Source organism: Leucoraja erinacea, chromosome 4, assembly GCF_028641065.1.
Source record: "Leucoraja erinacea ecotype New England chromosome 4, Leri_hhj_1, whole genome shotgun sequence".
Taxonomy (NCBI): Eukaryota; Metazoa; Chordata; class Chondrichthyes; order Rajiformes; family Rajidae; genus Leucoraja; species Leucoraja erinaceus.
In genome coordinates, this window is record NC_073380.1 from 84,627,106 (window position 1) to 84,642,227 (window position 15,122).

At 45.2% G+C, this 15,122-nt stretch overlaps 1 protein-coding gene across 1 annotated transcript in view; it reads left to right on the forward strand.

The window, feature by feature from the left end:
* Positions 1–15,122, forward strand: part of mtbp (MDM2 binding protein) — a 74,770-nt gene that overhangs the window by 3,630 nt on the left and 56,018 nt on the right. Inside the window, exons 3-6 of the mRNA XM_055634715.1 lie at positions 3,851–3,924; positions 6,342–6,493; positions 12,518–12,576; positions 14,403–14,547. Of these exons, the coding sequence (XP_055490690.1) occupies positions 3,851–3,924; positions 6,342–6,493; positions 12,518–12,576; positions 14,403–14,547 (430 nt within the window). The remainder of the gene's footprint in view (positions 1–3,850; positions 3,925–6,341; positions 6,494–12,517; positions 12,577–14,402; positions 14,548–15,122) is intronic.

Here is a 15,122-nt window from a genome sequence, read left to right on the forward strand (position 1 = left end):
TTGTGCACATTGTCCAATTCATTGGACTGTTATCTAATTAATTTAGTGCCAGGCTTCCCAAGTGAAATGAGAGCTTGCAGAACCTCAAGGGTCCAAAGAAGCTAAGGCATTGTCAATGATTTTATTTATTCATTTTTGGAGTCAAAACAGTGCTGAGATGGTCAGGATTTATTGCCCATCTTTAATTGCCCTTGAAATGGGGTGGGTAGCAATCTCCTTGATCTCATGTATTTCTTGGAATGAATGGTGCAGTTAGGCAGAAAGTCTAGACTTTAGACAAGATTGGCAGTATATGTCCAATTTATGGAATGGTGTTCATTTTGATGGAACACTGCTATTGGTGGTTTACCCAATTGGTTGGTCGTCCTCAGTGAAGAGATTTTTTGGGAGGCACTGTTGGAGTAGCTTCGGCAAATAACTCCAGTGCGTTTTGTAGATGGTGCGTACTGCAGCCAATGTATGTCAGTAGTGCTTCTTTCAAGTGTGGTTCAGCATGGAAAAGCACCAATAATTTTAAATGTTGTTATAACATCTGCCTCAAGTACCTACTGTGGCAGCTCGTTCCATATAGTCATCACCCTCTGTGTGTAAAAAGGCACAGGATCCTATTAAATCTTTCTTCTCCCACCTTAAACCTATGTCCTCTGGTTCATGATTCCTCTACTCTGGGTAAAAGACTGCATTTAGCTTATTTATTACCCTCATAATTTTATGTACCTCTGTAAGATCATTCCTCAGCTTCCTGTGCTCCAAGGAATAAAGTCCTAGCTTGCCCAACCTCTTACCTTCGATTTTCCAGCATCTGCAGTTCCTTCTTAAACTCTTCCTCTAGGAAGAATTGTGTTTTACCTGCTTTTAACTATTTATACTGTTCCATCAGGGACTGGATTGTTTTTAGTGTTATTATGTGTGAAATGTTTTAAATTTCATGTGCGATGCTCCACTATTCACTGGGAAACGTCTTTTCATATTGCACTATACAACTGTTGCTTGCAAGATGACAATAAAGGTTGATTGATTGATTGAAGCCTGGCAACGTCCTTGTAAATCTTCTCTGTACTCTTTCCAGCTTAACAATATCCTTCATGCAGCTGGGTGACCAAAATTGACTACAATATTCCAAATGCGGCCTCACCTATGTCTTGTAAAACTGTTAACATACCTTCCCAACTTCTCTATTCCATACTCTGACTGATGAAGGCCAGTGTACCAGGAGCTTTCTTGACTATCCTATCTACCTGTGATGCCATTTTTAGGAAACTATGTGACTGCACACCTAGGCCCCTCTGCTCTACAACACACACCAGACCCTGCCATTCACTGTGTAGGTCCTGCTCTGGCTTCCCAAAATGCAACACCTCGCCCTTATCTATATTAGACTCCATTAACCATTTCTCTGCCCAACTGATCAAGATCCTGTTGTACCATTTGATAACCATCTTCGCTATCTACTTTAGTGTCATGTACTAATCATGCCTTCTACATTCTCATCCTAATTGTTGATATAAACCATAAACAGCCATGGGTCCAGCACCACTCCCTGAGGCACTAACTAGTCACAGGCCTCCAGTCTGTAAAACAACCATCCATCACCCTCTGCTTCCGTCCATGAGGCCAATTCGCTATCCAGTCAGCTAGTTCTCCCTGGACCCTATGCAATCTAACCTTCTGGAGCAGCTACCATGCAGAACATTATCAAATGCCTTGCTGAAATCCATATAGACAACATCAGTTGCTTTGCCTTCATCAATCTTTTTGGATACTTCTTCAAAAAACTCAATCAGATTCATAAGGCACTATCTCGCATGTACAAAACCATGCTGACTATCCCTAATCACCCCCTGTCTATCCAAATGCATATATATCTAATCCCTCCGAATCCTCTCCAGTAACTTGCCTACCACAGATGTTAGGCCCACTTATCTGTAATTCCCTGGGTTTTCCTTGCACTCCTTGAATAGAGATACAACATTATCCACCCTCCACTTTTCTGGCGCCTCACCCGTGCCTAATGATGATGCATATGTTTGAACCAGTGTTCCTACCATTTCTTCTCTAGCTTCCCAAATTGTCCTTGGATATATCTGAGCAGGCTCGGGAGATTTATCTAACTTCTTATGCATCAGTACGTCCAGCATCTCTACAATTAAAATATAGACTGTCCTCAAGACATCCTCATTAACTGTCCCAGGATCTCCAGTCTTTCATCATGGTAAAAACTGGAGAAATGCTCATTGAGGACCTCCACATAGAAATGAAATGACCGCTTTGGCATCTGAAGGGCCCTATTCTCTCTAGTTACACTTCGTTCCCTTACTGAACATAAAATCTCTTTGGATTCCCCTTAACATTATCTGCCAGATTTGATTCCTGCCCCCTTTTTGCCCTCCTGATTTCCTTCTCTGTTCCCAAAATTCCTTCAGGGATACACTTGATCACAGCTGTCTCTACCTGTCCGATGCCTCGTTCTTCTGACCAGAGCCTGCTTTCTCTTGCCATTCAGGCTTCCTTACTCTCACCTGCCTTTCCCTTTGTCTTACAGGAACATGAATGCCCTGAATCCTTGTCATCGCACTTTTAAAAGCACCCCACTCTCCGGATTTGCCGCATCTAACCTACTCCAATTAATTGAACCGTTCCTATCTAATACTTTCAAAGTTGAGCTTGTCCCAATTTAGAATTTTAGCTAGTGGGTCCACCCTATCTTCATCCAAAGCTATTTTAATGCTAATAGAACCGTAGTCTCTGGTCCCAAAAGGTACGCCCGTATACTTGCCCATCCCAATTTCCTAAGAGTAAATCAAGATTTGCCTTCTCTCTTTGCGCTCTTCCTTGTAGGTCCATCCTGTCTAAACAAATTCCTCCTGTCTAAACCATTGAGATTATGGCAGTCCCAGGCTAAATTGGGAAAATTAAAATACCCTACCATGACAACCCTATTGGTTATAGAGAGAGCTATACAGGCTCCTGGGCCCAACTTGCCCAAGCCAACCAAAGCACCCCATCGATGCCTGTCCCACCTGCCTGCGTTTGGCTCGTATCCCTCTAAACCTTTCCTATCATGTACCTGTCCAAATGTCTTTTAAAAGTTGTAATGGTACCTGTTTCAACTATCTCCTCTGGAAGCTTATTCCATGTAGTCTCCACCCTCTGTGTGGGGGAAAAAAAGTTGCTTCTCCGGTTCCTCATAAATCTTTCCCCTTAAATAAGGGAAAAAAAGTTGCTTCTCCGGTTCCTCATAAATCTTTCCCCTTAAATAAGTCTTGCAGCAGCCTGAAATCTCCCGGCATATTGGTTCTTCTAATTCCTGTTGACTATTTGGGATCTATAATACACTCCCAACAAGGCGATCATCTTTTTTAATTTCTCAGCTTCATTCTTATAACCTCACTGTATGAACCATCAGTAATGTCACCTCGGACTATTGCCATGACATTCTCTTCAATAAAGCAGCGCCCCCTCCTCTTTTATCCCCACCTCTGTCTCATCTGCAGCAGTTGTACCCTAGAATATTAATCTGACAGTCTTGACTCTCTCTTAGCTAGGCTTCTATACTGGCTCAAACATCCCAGTCGCATGTAGCTAACTATGCCCTCAGCTCATCCACCATACCCCATGAGGCCTCTTGCAGTAAAATAAATGCAATTCAATCCAACAGTCCTACCCCCACTCCCTGCCATGCTCCTGCCTATCCTGTCCAATGAGTTTAGTTTCCCTGATGTTGCCCTTATTGTGATGGTGGTTTCAGACAGCTTAATTATTTTAATTTTTAGTTGGTTCTCTCAATAGCTTGACATTAATGATTTATTGGTGTAAGCTTTGACCTTTGACCAAGTTTAATCTCTTGCAGCCTGCTCAATCAGTGGAGTACCAGCCCCACAAAAATGGTTCTGCGCAATTCAAGCAATCCGAGGCTTTTCACAGGTAAGAAATACAGGGAGGGAATCTGGGGATAATCTGATGAGAATGTTGAAGGATAGGTCAGAGGAAAAATTAATGAGGCAATTGGATTTCTTAGTGAGTGGGCAGGAAATCAGTGGGATAAAATGCTGTTCTCCTTTGTCAAAGGTCATATGGAGCTGCGTATAATGGTTATACGGAGAGACCTGTAGTGCCTAGTAAACAGACTGTAAACAGGCTGTGGGGTGAGAGCAGTCCTTGACGATGCAGTCCTTCGCAGACATCGCTTGTTTTGGACAGACTCAATGGAGGGGAGTGAGGAACCGGTGATGCGTTGGGCAATTTTCACCACCCTCTGCAGTGCTTTCCGGTCGGAAACAGAGCAGTTGCCATACCATACTGTGATACAGTTGGTAAGGATGCCCTCGATGGTGCAGCGGTAGAAGTTCACCAGAATCTGAGGAGACAGATGGACCTTCTTCAGTCTCCTCAGGAAGAAGAGACGTTGTTGAGCCTTCATGACCAGTGTTGAGGTATTGTGGGTCCAGGAGAGGTCATCGGAGATGTTGACCCCCAGGAACCTGAAGCTGGAAACACGTTCCACCTCCGTCCCGTTAATGTGGATGGGGGTGTGCGTGCCGCCCCTAGACCTTCTGAAGCCCACAATGAGCTCCTTGGTCTTCTTGGAGTTAAAGGCCAGGTTGTTGTCAGCGCACCATGCTGCTAGGAGCTGGACCTCCCCCCCCTATAAGCTGACTCATCGTTGTTGCTAATGAGGCCAATCACCGTTGTATCATCTGCATACTTGATGATGGTGTTAGTACCATGTACAGGTATGCAGTCGTAGGTGAAGAGGGAGTAGAGGAGGGGGCTCAGCACGCAGCCCTGTGGAACGCCGGTGTTCAGGGTGAGGGTTGAAGAGGTGTGCTTGTCTAACCTGGTTAGGAAGTCCAGTATCCAGTTGCAGAGGGAAGGGTCGATGCCCAGGTCGATGAGTTGGGTGATCAGTTTTGAGGGGATAATGGTGTTAAATGCTGAGCTATAATCGATGAACAGCATTCTCACGTAGGTGTCTCTGTTGTCGAGTTGGGAATGTTTGAATGTGCATCAAATGTATTCTACTCTAAAAGTGATGAGGCTTGACAGATATAGGCAGAAAAATGAGATGGAATAATATGGGGTATGTTTTGACCTTGAGAAGCTAGCAGTCTGTGGGAAATCAGCTTTGATTGGACATGTGTAAGATGTTGGTTTAAATCAAAGATAGACACAAAATGCTGGAGTAACTCAGCGGGACAAGCAGCATCGCTGGAGAGAAGGATTGGGTGACATTTTGAGTCGAGACTCTGAAGAGATGCTGAAAACTTAGAAGCTGTACTTGGGCAGTTAAAATGGAAGTTGCCTTCAGTGACACCCTGCTGCTTTATTGGGTGTCACACCCAGGAGCTTGAGAAGAGGACCATCTGAATGGAACAGATCTTTGTAGTTTTCACACACTTTTCACTTTGTTTTAAAACTCCTGAGGAAACATTTATACCTTGCTGAATGAGGTGTTCCTGTGTTTTTAATAGCAAACATACATTGTTGAACAACTTCTTTGGCCTTAAGAAACTGTTTTTACATTTCTGTTAAATGAAAATCAAGAGGAAAATAATGCAGATACTGGAAACCTGAAACAAAAGCTATAAACACTGGAAAACCCAGCTGGTCGGGCAGTGTCTGTGGAAAGAGAAACAATCAACGTTTCAGTTTTGTCTCCCCTTCAGTTCAATGCTAGCCTGACAGGTAAACTAGTTGAACTTTGGACATAGATAGGTAAGTGCAACTAGGACATCATAGCCATTACTGAAATGTGTAAGGGAAGGACAGGACTGGCAGCCTGAGGGTACATGTGCTACAGGTGAGATAAAGTGGGAGTAAAATAGGAGGCAAAGTTGCTTTACTGATTAAGGAGAACAGCATGGCGAGATGACATTACTGAAGGATCTTTCAGTGAAGCTCTATAGGTGGAGCTGAGAAAATAAATGCCCATTAGCTGATGCAAGAATTAAATTAAATTGAGTGAAATATGTGAAACAGTGAACACTGAACTTCAATGAGTATCTTCAGCCACTAATGTCGGATTATAGAGCAATATTTTGGTACACATTCCTGCAGGAAACCTGAGAAAAATCCAAGTGGTTTGTTAACATCAAAAATACCAAAAGCCCCAGATCCCATTCTGCTTGATGTGTCAAGATCATGCAAAGTGTTGGAGTAACTCCGTGGGTCAGGCAGCTTGTCTGGAGAACACGAATAAGTGATGTTTCGGGTCAGGAGCCTTCTTGCCTGACCAGCTGAGTTACTCCAGCGCTTTGTCTTGTTTGCTAAAGCAACATTTTGGTGAACCAGCATTGTGTCGATATGTTAAGATTACTATTGTTTTATTGTTTTCTGTCTAGTTCTGTAGTACAGATTGGGAAGAAATTAATTCAAGCTCACAAGCCACTAACTGTGAGGAATCTCTACCAACATTAATACAAGATTGCCTGAATAGCATAAATGCTTGTGAAGAAGAGGACAGTGATGGGAAAGACTCGCTACCCTTATCTGAGTAAGTATTGTTTCATTGTTGACCCTAATAAGTTGCAATGTTCTGAATATTTTTGGTGAAGTACATCATTTTGTCCATTAGGATTCATCCCTGCCCACCAAGTATTTGTTATTAATCCCAGCTTTCCATTATTGCACAGCTATTTTTTGGAGATTGCTCTTGGTTTAAGATCTCATCTCTGACAGTGCAGCAGTCCTGTACTGTAAAATAATGTGGATTATTGTGCTCAGATTCTGGAGTGCAATTATGTTTTGAGACAAATGGGGAATATGAGGTTGACAAATAAGCAGTCATGAGATTTGATTTGATTTGATTTTGATTTGATTCCTTTATTGTCATTCAGACCTTTTACACAATAATAATAAATCACAAAACATACAATAAACACAAATTAACATCCACCACAGTGAGTTCACCAAGCACCTCCTCACTGTGATGGAGGCAAAAGTCTTAGTCTCTGTCTCTTCCCTCCTTGTTCTCCCTCTGCGCTGAGGCGACCCAGGCCGAAGATGCCGCCCTCCAGTCCAGCGGACCTCCGTGGTGATGTCGCCGCTGCCAAAAGCCGGAACACCGTCTCCACTCCAAGTCGGCCCGCCACAGCCTCAGCTCCGAGTCCCGCTGCCTCAGCTCAGGCCATCGCTGCCTCAGCTCCGAGTCCCGCTGCATCAGCTCCGAATCCCGCAGCCTCAGCTCCGAGTCCCGCTGCAACAGCTCCGAGTCCCGCTGCATCAGTTCCGAGTCCCACAGTCTCAGCTCCGATTCCCGCTGCCGAAAGCTGGAACGCCGCATCAACGATTCGGGCCACCGCTGCCTCAGCCCTGAAGACGGCCAGCCTCACGTTGGTGAGTCCTGGCTGGCTCTGCCTCCGGAGCCTCGAGGTCGGTCGCAGGTTGGAGACCACCAGCTCCGCCATTAGGCCTCAGCGCAGATGGAGGCAGAGAAGGGGGATACGACAAGAAAAAGTCGCATTCCCCCCCCGAAGGAAGAGACAAAAAAACATGTCCCCCCCCATAACACAATGACTAGCAGGCTGAGGCAATGTTTAATATTGTGGAGGAGAGATAAGTGATCTCAATAATAGATTGAAGAGAACTGATGGACAGTAAAGAAGGGAGTATGAGCAAAGGCAAAAAAAAAAGCACAAAGCCAACACCAATGTCAGTTTGAATGGAATATCCTATTGACCTTGAAATCAAAGCAGAAAAGCTGAATTACTCGACAGATCAGGTTATATAACCATATAACAATTACAGCACGGAAACAGGCCATCTCGACCTTTCTAGTCCGTGCCGAACACATAATCTCCCCTAGTCCCATATACCTGCGCTCAGACCATAACCCTCCATTCCCTCCCCATCCATATAACTATCCAATTTATTTTTAAATGATAAAAACGAACCTGCCTCCACCACCTTCACTGGAAGCTCATTCCACACAGCTACCACTCTCTGAGTAAAGAAGTTCCCCCTCATGTTACCCCTAAACTTCAGTCCCTTAATTCTCATGTCATGTCCCCTTGTTTGAATCTTCCCTACTCTCAGTGGGAAAAGCTTTTCCACGTCAACTCTGTCTATCCCTCTCATCATTTTAAAAACCTCTATCAAGTCCCCCCTTAACCTTCTGCGCTCCAAAGAATAAAGCCCTAACTTGTTCAACCTTTCTCTGTAACTTAGTTTCTGAAACCCAGGCAACATTCTAGTAAATCTCCTCCTTACTCCCCCTATTTTGACATCCTTCCTATAATTAGGCGACCAAAATTGTACACCATACTCCAGAATTGGCCTCACCAATGCCTTGTACAATTTTACATTACATCCCAACTTCTATACTCATCTCTGTTACATCTCTGAAAGGAAAAACAGACTAAATGTTTCCATCTTGAAACATGTTTTGCTGCAGGTATTATGGATAATCTTACCCGGAAGTGGCGGCGCTGTAAAACGGCTGCGGCTCGCCTGCAATCTGTCTGTTTTTACTTTTTATGGTTTTTTTTTGTCTTGTTTAGTTAAACTTTTGGTTATTAGGTTGTGTTATGTGTGGGGGGGTGAAACAGGGCTTTCTGTCTCTTCGGGGGAATGCGACTTTCTTGTCGTATCCCCCTTCTCTTCCCCCGTCTGAGCTGAGGCCTAATGGAGGCGCTGGCAGCCTCCAACCTGCGACCGACCTCGAGGATCCGGAGGCAGAGCCAGCCAGGACTTACCAACGCGAGGCTGGCCGTCTTCGAACTGCGGCGGCGTTCGGGCAGCGGCTCGACTCGGCGCTCCCGTGAGGGTGGACGGCGCGGGGCTGAGACACTCCTGTGAGGGCGGCCCGGCTCCGGGCTGGAAGGCACTCCCGTGTGGGCGGCCCGGCTCCCGGCTGGAAGGCGCTCCCGTGTGGGCGGCCCGGCTCCCGGCTGGAAGGCGCTCCCGTGGGGGCAGCCCGGTGCGGGGCTGAGACGCTCCCATGTGGGCAGCCCGGTTCGGGGCAGAGACGGTGCTCCGGTGGCTGAGGCGGCGTTCTGGTGGTGGCGACCTGAATCCGGGGTTCGACTGCGGGCCAGTGGATGACATCGTCGGGAGCTCGCAGGGCACAGGCTGGTGCCTGTTTTCTGGAGCTCCCGTGGCAACAACTGTGTCCTCTGGACTGGAGGGCGGCAGCTTCGACCACCACCGGGCCGCGGAGCTTGAACCGCGGGACTGACTTACCATCGCCCGGTGGGGTATCGTCTCAGCGCAGAGGGAGAATAGGAGGGAAGAGACAGCAACCCTAAGACTTTTGCCTCCATCACAGTGAGGAGGTGCTTTGTGAACCCACTGTGGTGGATGTTAATTTGTGTTTATTGTGTGTTTTGTTGTTTATTATTACATGTATGGCTGCAGGCAACGACATTTCGTTCAGACCGAAAGGTCTGAATGACAAATAAAGGATTCGAAGGAATAAAGAGAGGCAGAGAAGTTGAGGGAGGGAATTCTAGAATCTTGGCAGCTGGGAGCATGATAGTAAATTATGTAATTACATGTGAGGGGCCCAGATGACCAGAAATGAAGAAACTCTCATATCTCTGAAGAGGTTATAAAAATAGGAAAAATGAATTCATGTTAGAGTCTGAAATCTGTGGTAAGGATTTTAAAATACGGGCAATGTTTTACGATCAGACAATGAAGCAAACAAAATGGATGATATTTGAATGGGCAGGACTCGGTGTAACCTGCATACATGTGGGAAATCAGGGCATTTGGTCGTAGGACTGGTTGGGACTGGGTGGGTGGAGGGACTAATCGTTAGAGGTGGACTGATAGGCTAAAATATGTTACAGGGAGTATCATGGGCAAAGCAGATGAGCTTGGAGCCAGGTAAGTGCATGGAATGTGTGTTATGGCCATTACAAAGACTTGGTTGTCAGAAAGAGATGGGTGTCAAAGGCTGCAGGGCCACCTGATAGAAGAATATAAAATTATGAGAGGCGTAGCTAGGTTAAAGTCATTTTCCCCAAGCGAAAATATTAAATACTGGAGGGCATAGGTTTAAGATGAGAAGCAGGAATGATAAAAGACATGCGGGGCACCTTTTTTTACACAGTGTGATAAATGCCTGGAATGCACTGCAGGGATAATGGTGGAAGCAGTTGCCATAGTGGCGTTTAAGAAACATTTAGATGAGTACATGGGTATTCATGGAATGGAAAGATATAAATCATGTGCCGAGAGAACAAATTAGTTTAACTTGAAAGTGCTACCTCCTGCACCCACACACAACTCACTGACTTCATCCATTTCTTCTAACTTCCATCCGGCACTTAAATACACCTAGGCCATTTCCGACATCTCCCTACCATTTCTAGACCTCACTATCTCCATCGCAAGTGATAGACTACTGACCAACATCCACTATAAACTCACTGACTCCCATGGCTATCTGGACTACACTTCTTCCCACTCTGCTTCCTGTAAGGATTCCATCCCCTACTTCCAATTCCTCCGTCTATGCTGCATCTGCACCCAGCTCATTCTTCGGGGAACGGGGGTTCCCCTCTTCTGCTATAGATGAGGCTCTCACCAGGGTCTCTTCTATACCCCGTAACTCTGCTCTCACTCCCTATCCCCCCCCACTCGTAACAAGGGCAGAGTCCCCCTTGTCCTCACCTCCCACCCTACCAGCTGTCACAACCAATAAATAATCCTCCGACATTTTCGCCACCTCCAACGGGATTCCACCACTGGCCACATAGAAACATAGAAACATAGAAATTAGGTGCAGGAGTAGGCCATTCGGCCCTTCGAGTCTGCACCGCCATTTAATATGATCATGGCTGATCATCCAACTCAGTATCCCGTACCTGCCTTTTCTCCATACCCTCTGATCCCCTTGGCCACAAGGGCCACATCTAACTCCCTCTTAAATATAGCCAATGAACTGGCCTCAACTACCCTCTGTGGCAGAGAGTTCCAGAGATTCACCACTCTCTGTGTGAAAAAAGTTCTCCTCATCTCGGTTTTAAAGGATTTCCCCCTTATCCTTAAGCTGTGACCCCTTGTCCTGGACTTCCCCAACATCGGAAACAATCTTCCTGCATCTAGCCTGTCCAACCCCTTAAGAATTTTGTAAGTTTCTATAAGATCCCCTCTCAATCTCCTAAACTCTAGAGAGTATAAACCAAGTCTATCCAGTCTTTCTTCATAAGACAGTCCTGACATCCCAGGAATCAGTCTGGTGAACCTTCTCTGCACTCCCTCTATGGCAATAATGTCCTTCCTCAGATTTGGAGACCAAAACTGCACGCAATACTCCAGGTGTGGTCTCACCAAGACCCTATACAACTGCAGTAGAACCTCCCTGCTCCTATACTCAAATCCTCTTGCTATGAAGGCCAACATGCCATTCGCTTTCTTTACTGCCTGCTGCACCTGCATGCCTACCTTCAATGACTGGTGTACCATGACACCCAGGTCTCGCTGCATCTCCCCGTTTCCCAATCGGCCACCGTTTAGATAATAATCTGCTTTCCCGTTTTTGCCACCAAAATGGATAACCTCACATTTATCCACATTAAACTGCATCTGCCAAACATTTGCCCACTCACCCAGCCTATCCAAGTCACCTTGCAGTCTCCTAGCATCCTCCTCACACCTAATACTGCCCCCCAGCTTAGTGTCATCCGCAAACTTGGAGATATTGCCTTCAATTCCCTATCTTCCCACCCCCTCGCCTGTCTGCTTTCCGCAGAGACCGCTCCCTTCATAGCTCCCTGGTCAATTTGTCCCTTCCCACCCAAACCACCCGCTCTCCTAGCACTTTCCCTTGCAACTGCGGGAAATGCAACACTTGTCGCTTTACCTCCTCCCCTTGACTCCATTCAAGGACCCAACCACTCTTTCCAGGTGCGGCAGAGGTTCACTGGCACCTCCTCCAACCTCATCTATTGCATCCGCTGCTCTAGTTGTCAGCTGCTCTACATCGGTGAGACCTAGAGCTTCGCTTCGCACAACACCTCCGCTCGGTTCGAATTAACCAACCTGATCTCCCGATGGCTCAGCACTTCAACTCCCCCTCCCATTCCGAATCCGACCTTTCTGTCCTGGGCCTCCTCCATGGCCAGAGTGAGGACCACCGTAAATTGGAGGAGCTGCACCTCATATTTCACTTGGGTAGTTTGCACCCCAGCGGTATGAACATTGACTTCTCTAATTTCAGGTAGTCCCTGCTTTCTCCTCCCCTTCTCAGCTCTCCCTCAGCCCACTGTCTCCGCCTCTTCTTTTTTTCTTCCCCCACCCTCACATCAGTCTGAAAAAGGGTCTCGGCCCGAAACGTTGCCTATTTCCATCGCACCATAGATGCTGCCTCACCCGCTGAGTTTTCCAGCATTTTTGTCTACCTTCGATTACCATCTGCAATTCCTTCTTAAACAATAACTTGACATTATGTTTGGCGCAGACATCTAGGGCTAAAGGAGTTGTTTCTGTTCTATGTTCTAAATTATTTGCATTTTATTTATCACATTAATAATAATTTGCAAATTATCTGTGGATATGTTATGTTTTATAGGTTGTTTGAAGAGGCAGCAGAGGGTCTACATCGGCTTGCAGATAAACTCCCTCCTCCTGGTAACTCTCCGCATACTTTCAATAGTCTCTTGGCGTTGCAACGTTGCGAAGTTTCAATATTCAAATTAATTGCAGTAATGGCAGGCTGATTGACGTCAATTTTTTAAAATCTTAAAATGTGCTCTTTTTGTCCAAAAGCAAACTGAAAATTGTTATGAATTATTTAATGCTTTCACAGATGCCGTGTTTCAAGAATTTTCTCTTTGTATTTCAAATTTCCAGCTTTGCTGTTTTTTTGATTTTCCTCTTGCATCATTTGAGATTCTCTCTGACCTTGGTGAGATGTACCACCCAAAGGATTCATAACTAGATTTGTAAACAGATTTACATTTATCTTTTGGGGGTGTAAACTCATCTGACAGAATTGTTTCTTGGTGATGCACTAAAAATCCTAGACGTCAGCAAGCAGGTCGATGCTGTTTTTAGATCTACTTACGGCAGGGTCCAAGCCAACCTATAAAGGAATAGCAAAGTTAAATGGGAGATTCAAGCACCAGCATACATCACAACAGAACAGAGGGATACAGACTCTTCCCTGTTCTAAAACATGACACCACAGTTATTCACCACAGGGACCAAAACTGCACACAATACTCCAGGTGTGGTCTCACTAGGGCCCTGTACAACTGCAGAAGGACCTCTTTGCTCCTTTACTCGACTCCTCTTGTTATAAAGGCCAACATGCCATTTGCTTTCTTCGCTGCCTGCTGTACCTGCATGCTTACTTTTATAGACTGATGATCAAGAACCCCCAGATCCCGTTGTACTTCTCCTTTTCCCAACGACGCCTTTTAGATAGTAATCTGCCTTCCTGTTTTTGCCAGCAAATTGGATCTCACATTTATCCGCATTAAACTTCATCTGCCATGCATCTGCCCACTCCCCCAACCTGTCCAAGCCACCCTGCATTCTCATAGCATCCTCCTCACAGTTCACACTGCCACCCAGCTTTGTGTCATCTGCAAATTTGCTTATGTTACTTTGAATCCCTTCGTCCAAATCATTGATTTATATTGTAAATAGCTGCGGTCCCAACACCGAGCCTTGCGGTACCCCACTAGTCACTGTCTCCCATTCTGAAAGGGACCTGTTAATCCCTACTCTTTGTTTCCTGTCTGCCAACCAATTTTCTATCCATGTCAGCACTCTACCTTCAATACCATATGCCCTAATTTTTCCCACTAATCTCTTATGTGGGACCTTATCAAATGCTTTCTGGTACACTACATCCATTGGCTCTTCCTTGTCCATTTTCCTAGTTACATCCTCAAAAAATTGCAGAAGATTAGTCAAGCATGATTTCCCTTCGTAAATCCATGCTGACTCGGACCGATCCTGTTTCTGCTATCCAAATATGCGGCTATTTCATCTTTTATAATTGACTCCAGCATCTTCCCCACCACTGATGTCAGGTTAACTGGTCTATAATTCCCTGTTTTCTCTCTTCTGCCTTTCTTAAAAAGTGGGATAACATTAGCTACCCTCCAATCCACAGGAACTGATCCTGAGTCTGTAGAACATTGGAAAATTATCACCACTGCATCCACGATTTCTAGAGCCACTTCATTAAGTACCCTGGGATGCAGACCATCAGGCCCTGGGGGTTTATCAGTCTTCAGTCCCAACAAGCTATCCAACACCATTTCCTGCCTAATGTGGATTTCCTTCAGTTGATCACAGAATTGTTTAATTTATTTCTGATATTCTTGCGGTTGTTTCATAAAGAGTGTGGAAGTGCAAATGCATATTGTTGCGGTTGAAACACTGTTTTTTTAATGCTTTGAATGAAGCCTGAACTTTGAAATGTTTCTCCTTTTTGTTGATAGGCAAAGTGTCATTGGACCTAATCATGCTCGTCTCTGGCAGAGATATTCCGAGGCTGAAAGATTGGCTGCCTGTTGTGGGAGCATTTAAGCACCTGAGAGAGTGGCATTCAGCAGAAATTACCATAACAACAAAGGTTGGCAAATGGTAGGTAACTTGAGCAAGCTCACAATTTTAAGGGGAATTGTGTCTGAAAGACAAGTAGTTAGATAAACTGTGTATATTTTTTTTTAAATCACAGTTATCCTGAGTAAAAATCAATAGGTCTCTCTTCCCTTCAGTGGCAGCTGAGTTGTGACCAAATTGATTTAAAATAATGAATAGTTGTATCGACACAGAGTCTTCTCAGCCTGGCAAAGGACAAAACTAAAGCACAAACCATTCATGACAATCCCCAAGAACCAAGTAAATTCAGAGAAACAAGAGACTGCAGATGATGGGATTTTGAGCAAAACGCAAAGTGATAGAGGAAGTCAATGAGTCAGGCAGAATCTGTGGAGAAAATGGACAGTGACATTTTAGTTTGGGACTTTTTTTTAAATTTGGAATAGTGGAGAGAAAGCTGGAAAAGAGAGGCTGGATGGGGCAATGGCAAATGATAGGTGGATGTATGTGATGTGGGAGGGTGGGGGGTGTTGGTGCATGATTGGCAGCGGGTGGAGGAAGTGAGAAACGCTAGAGATGAAAAGGAGACGAAGGGGTGTCGGAGAAGGAAAGAAATG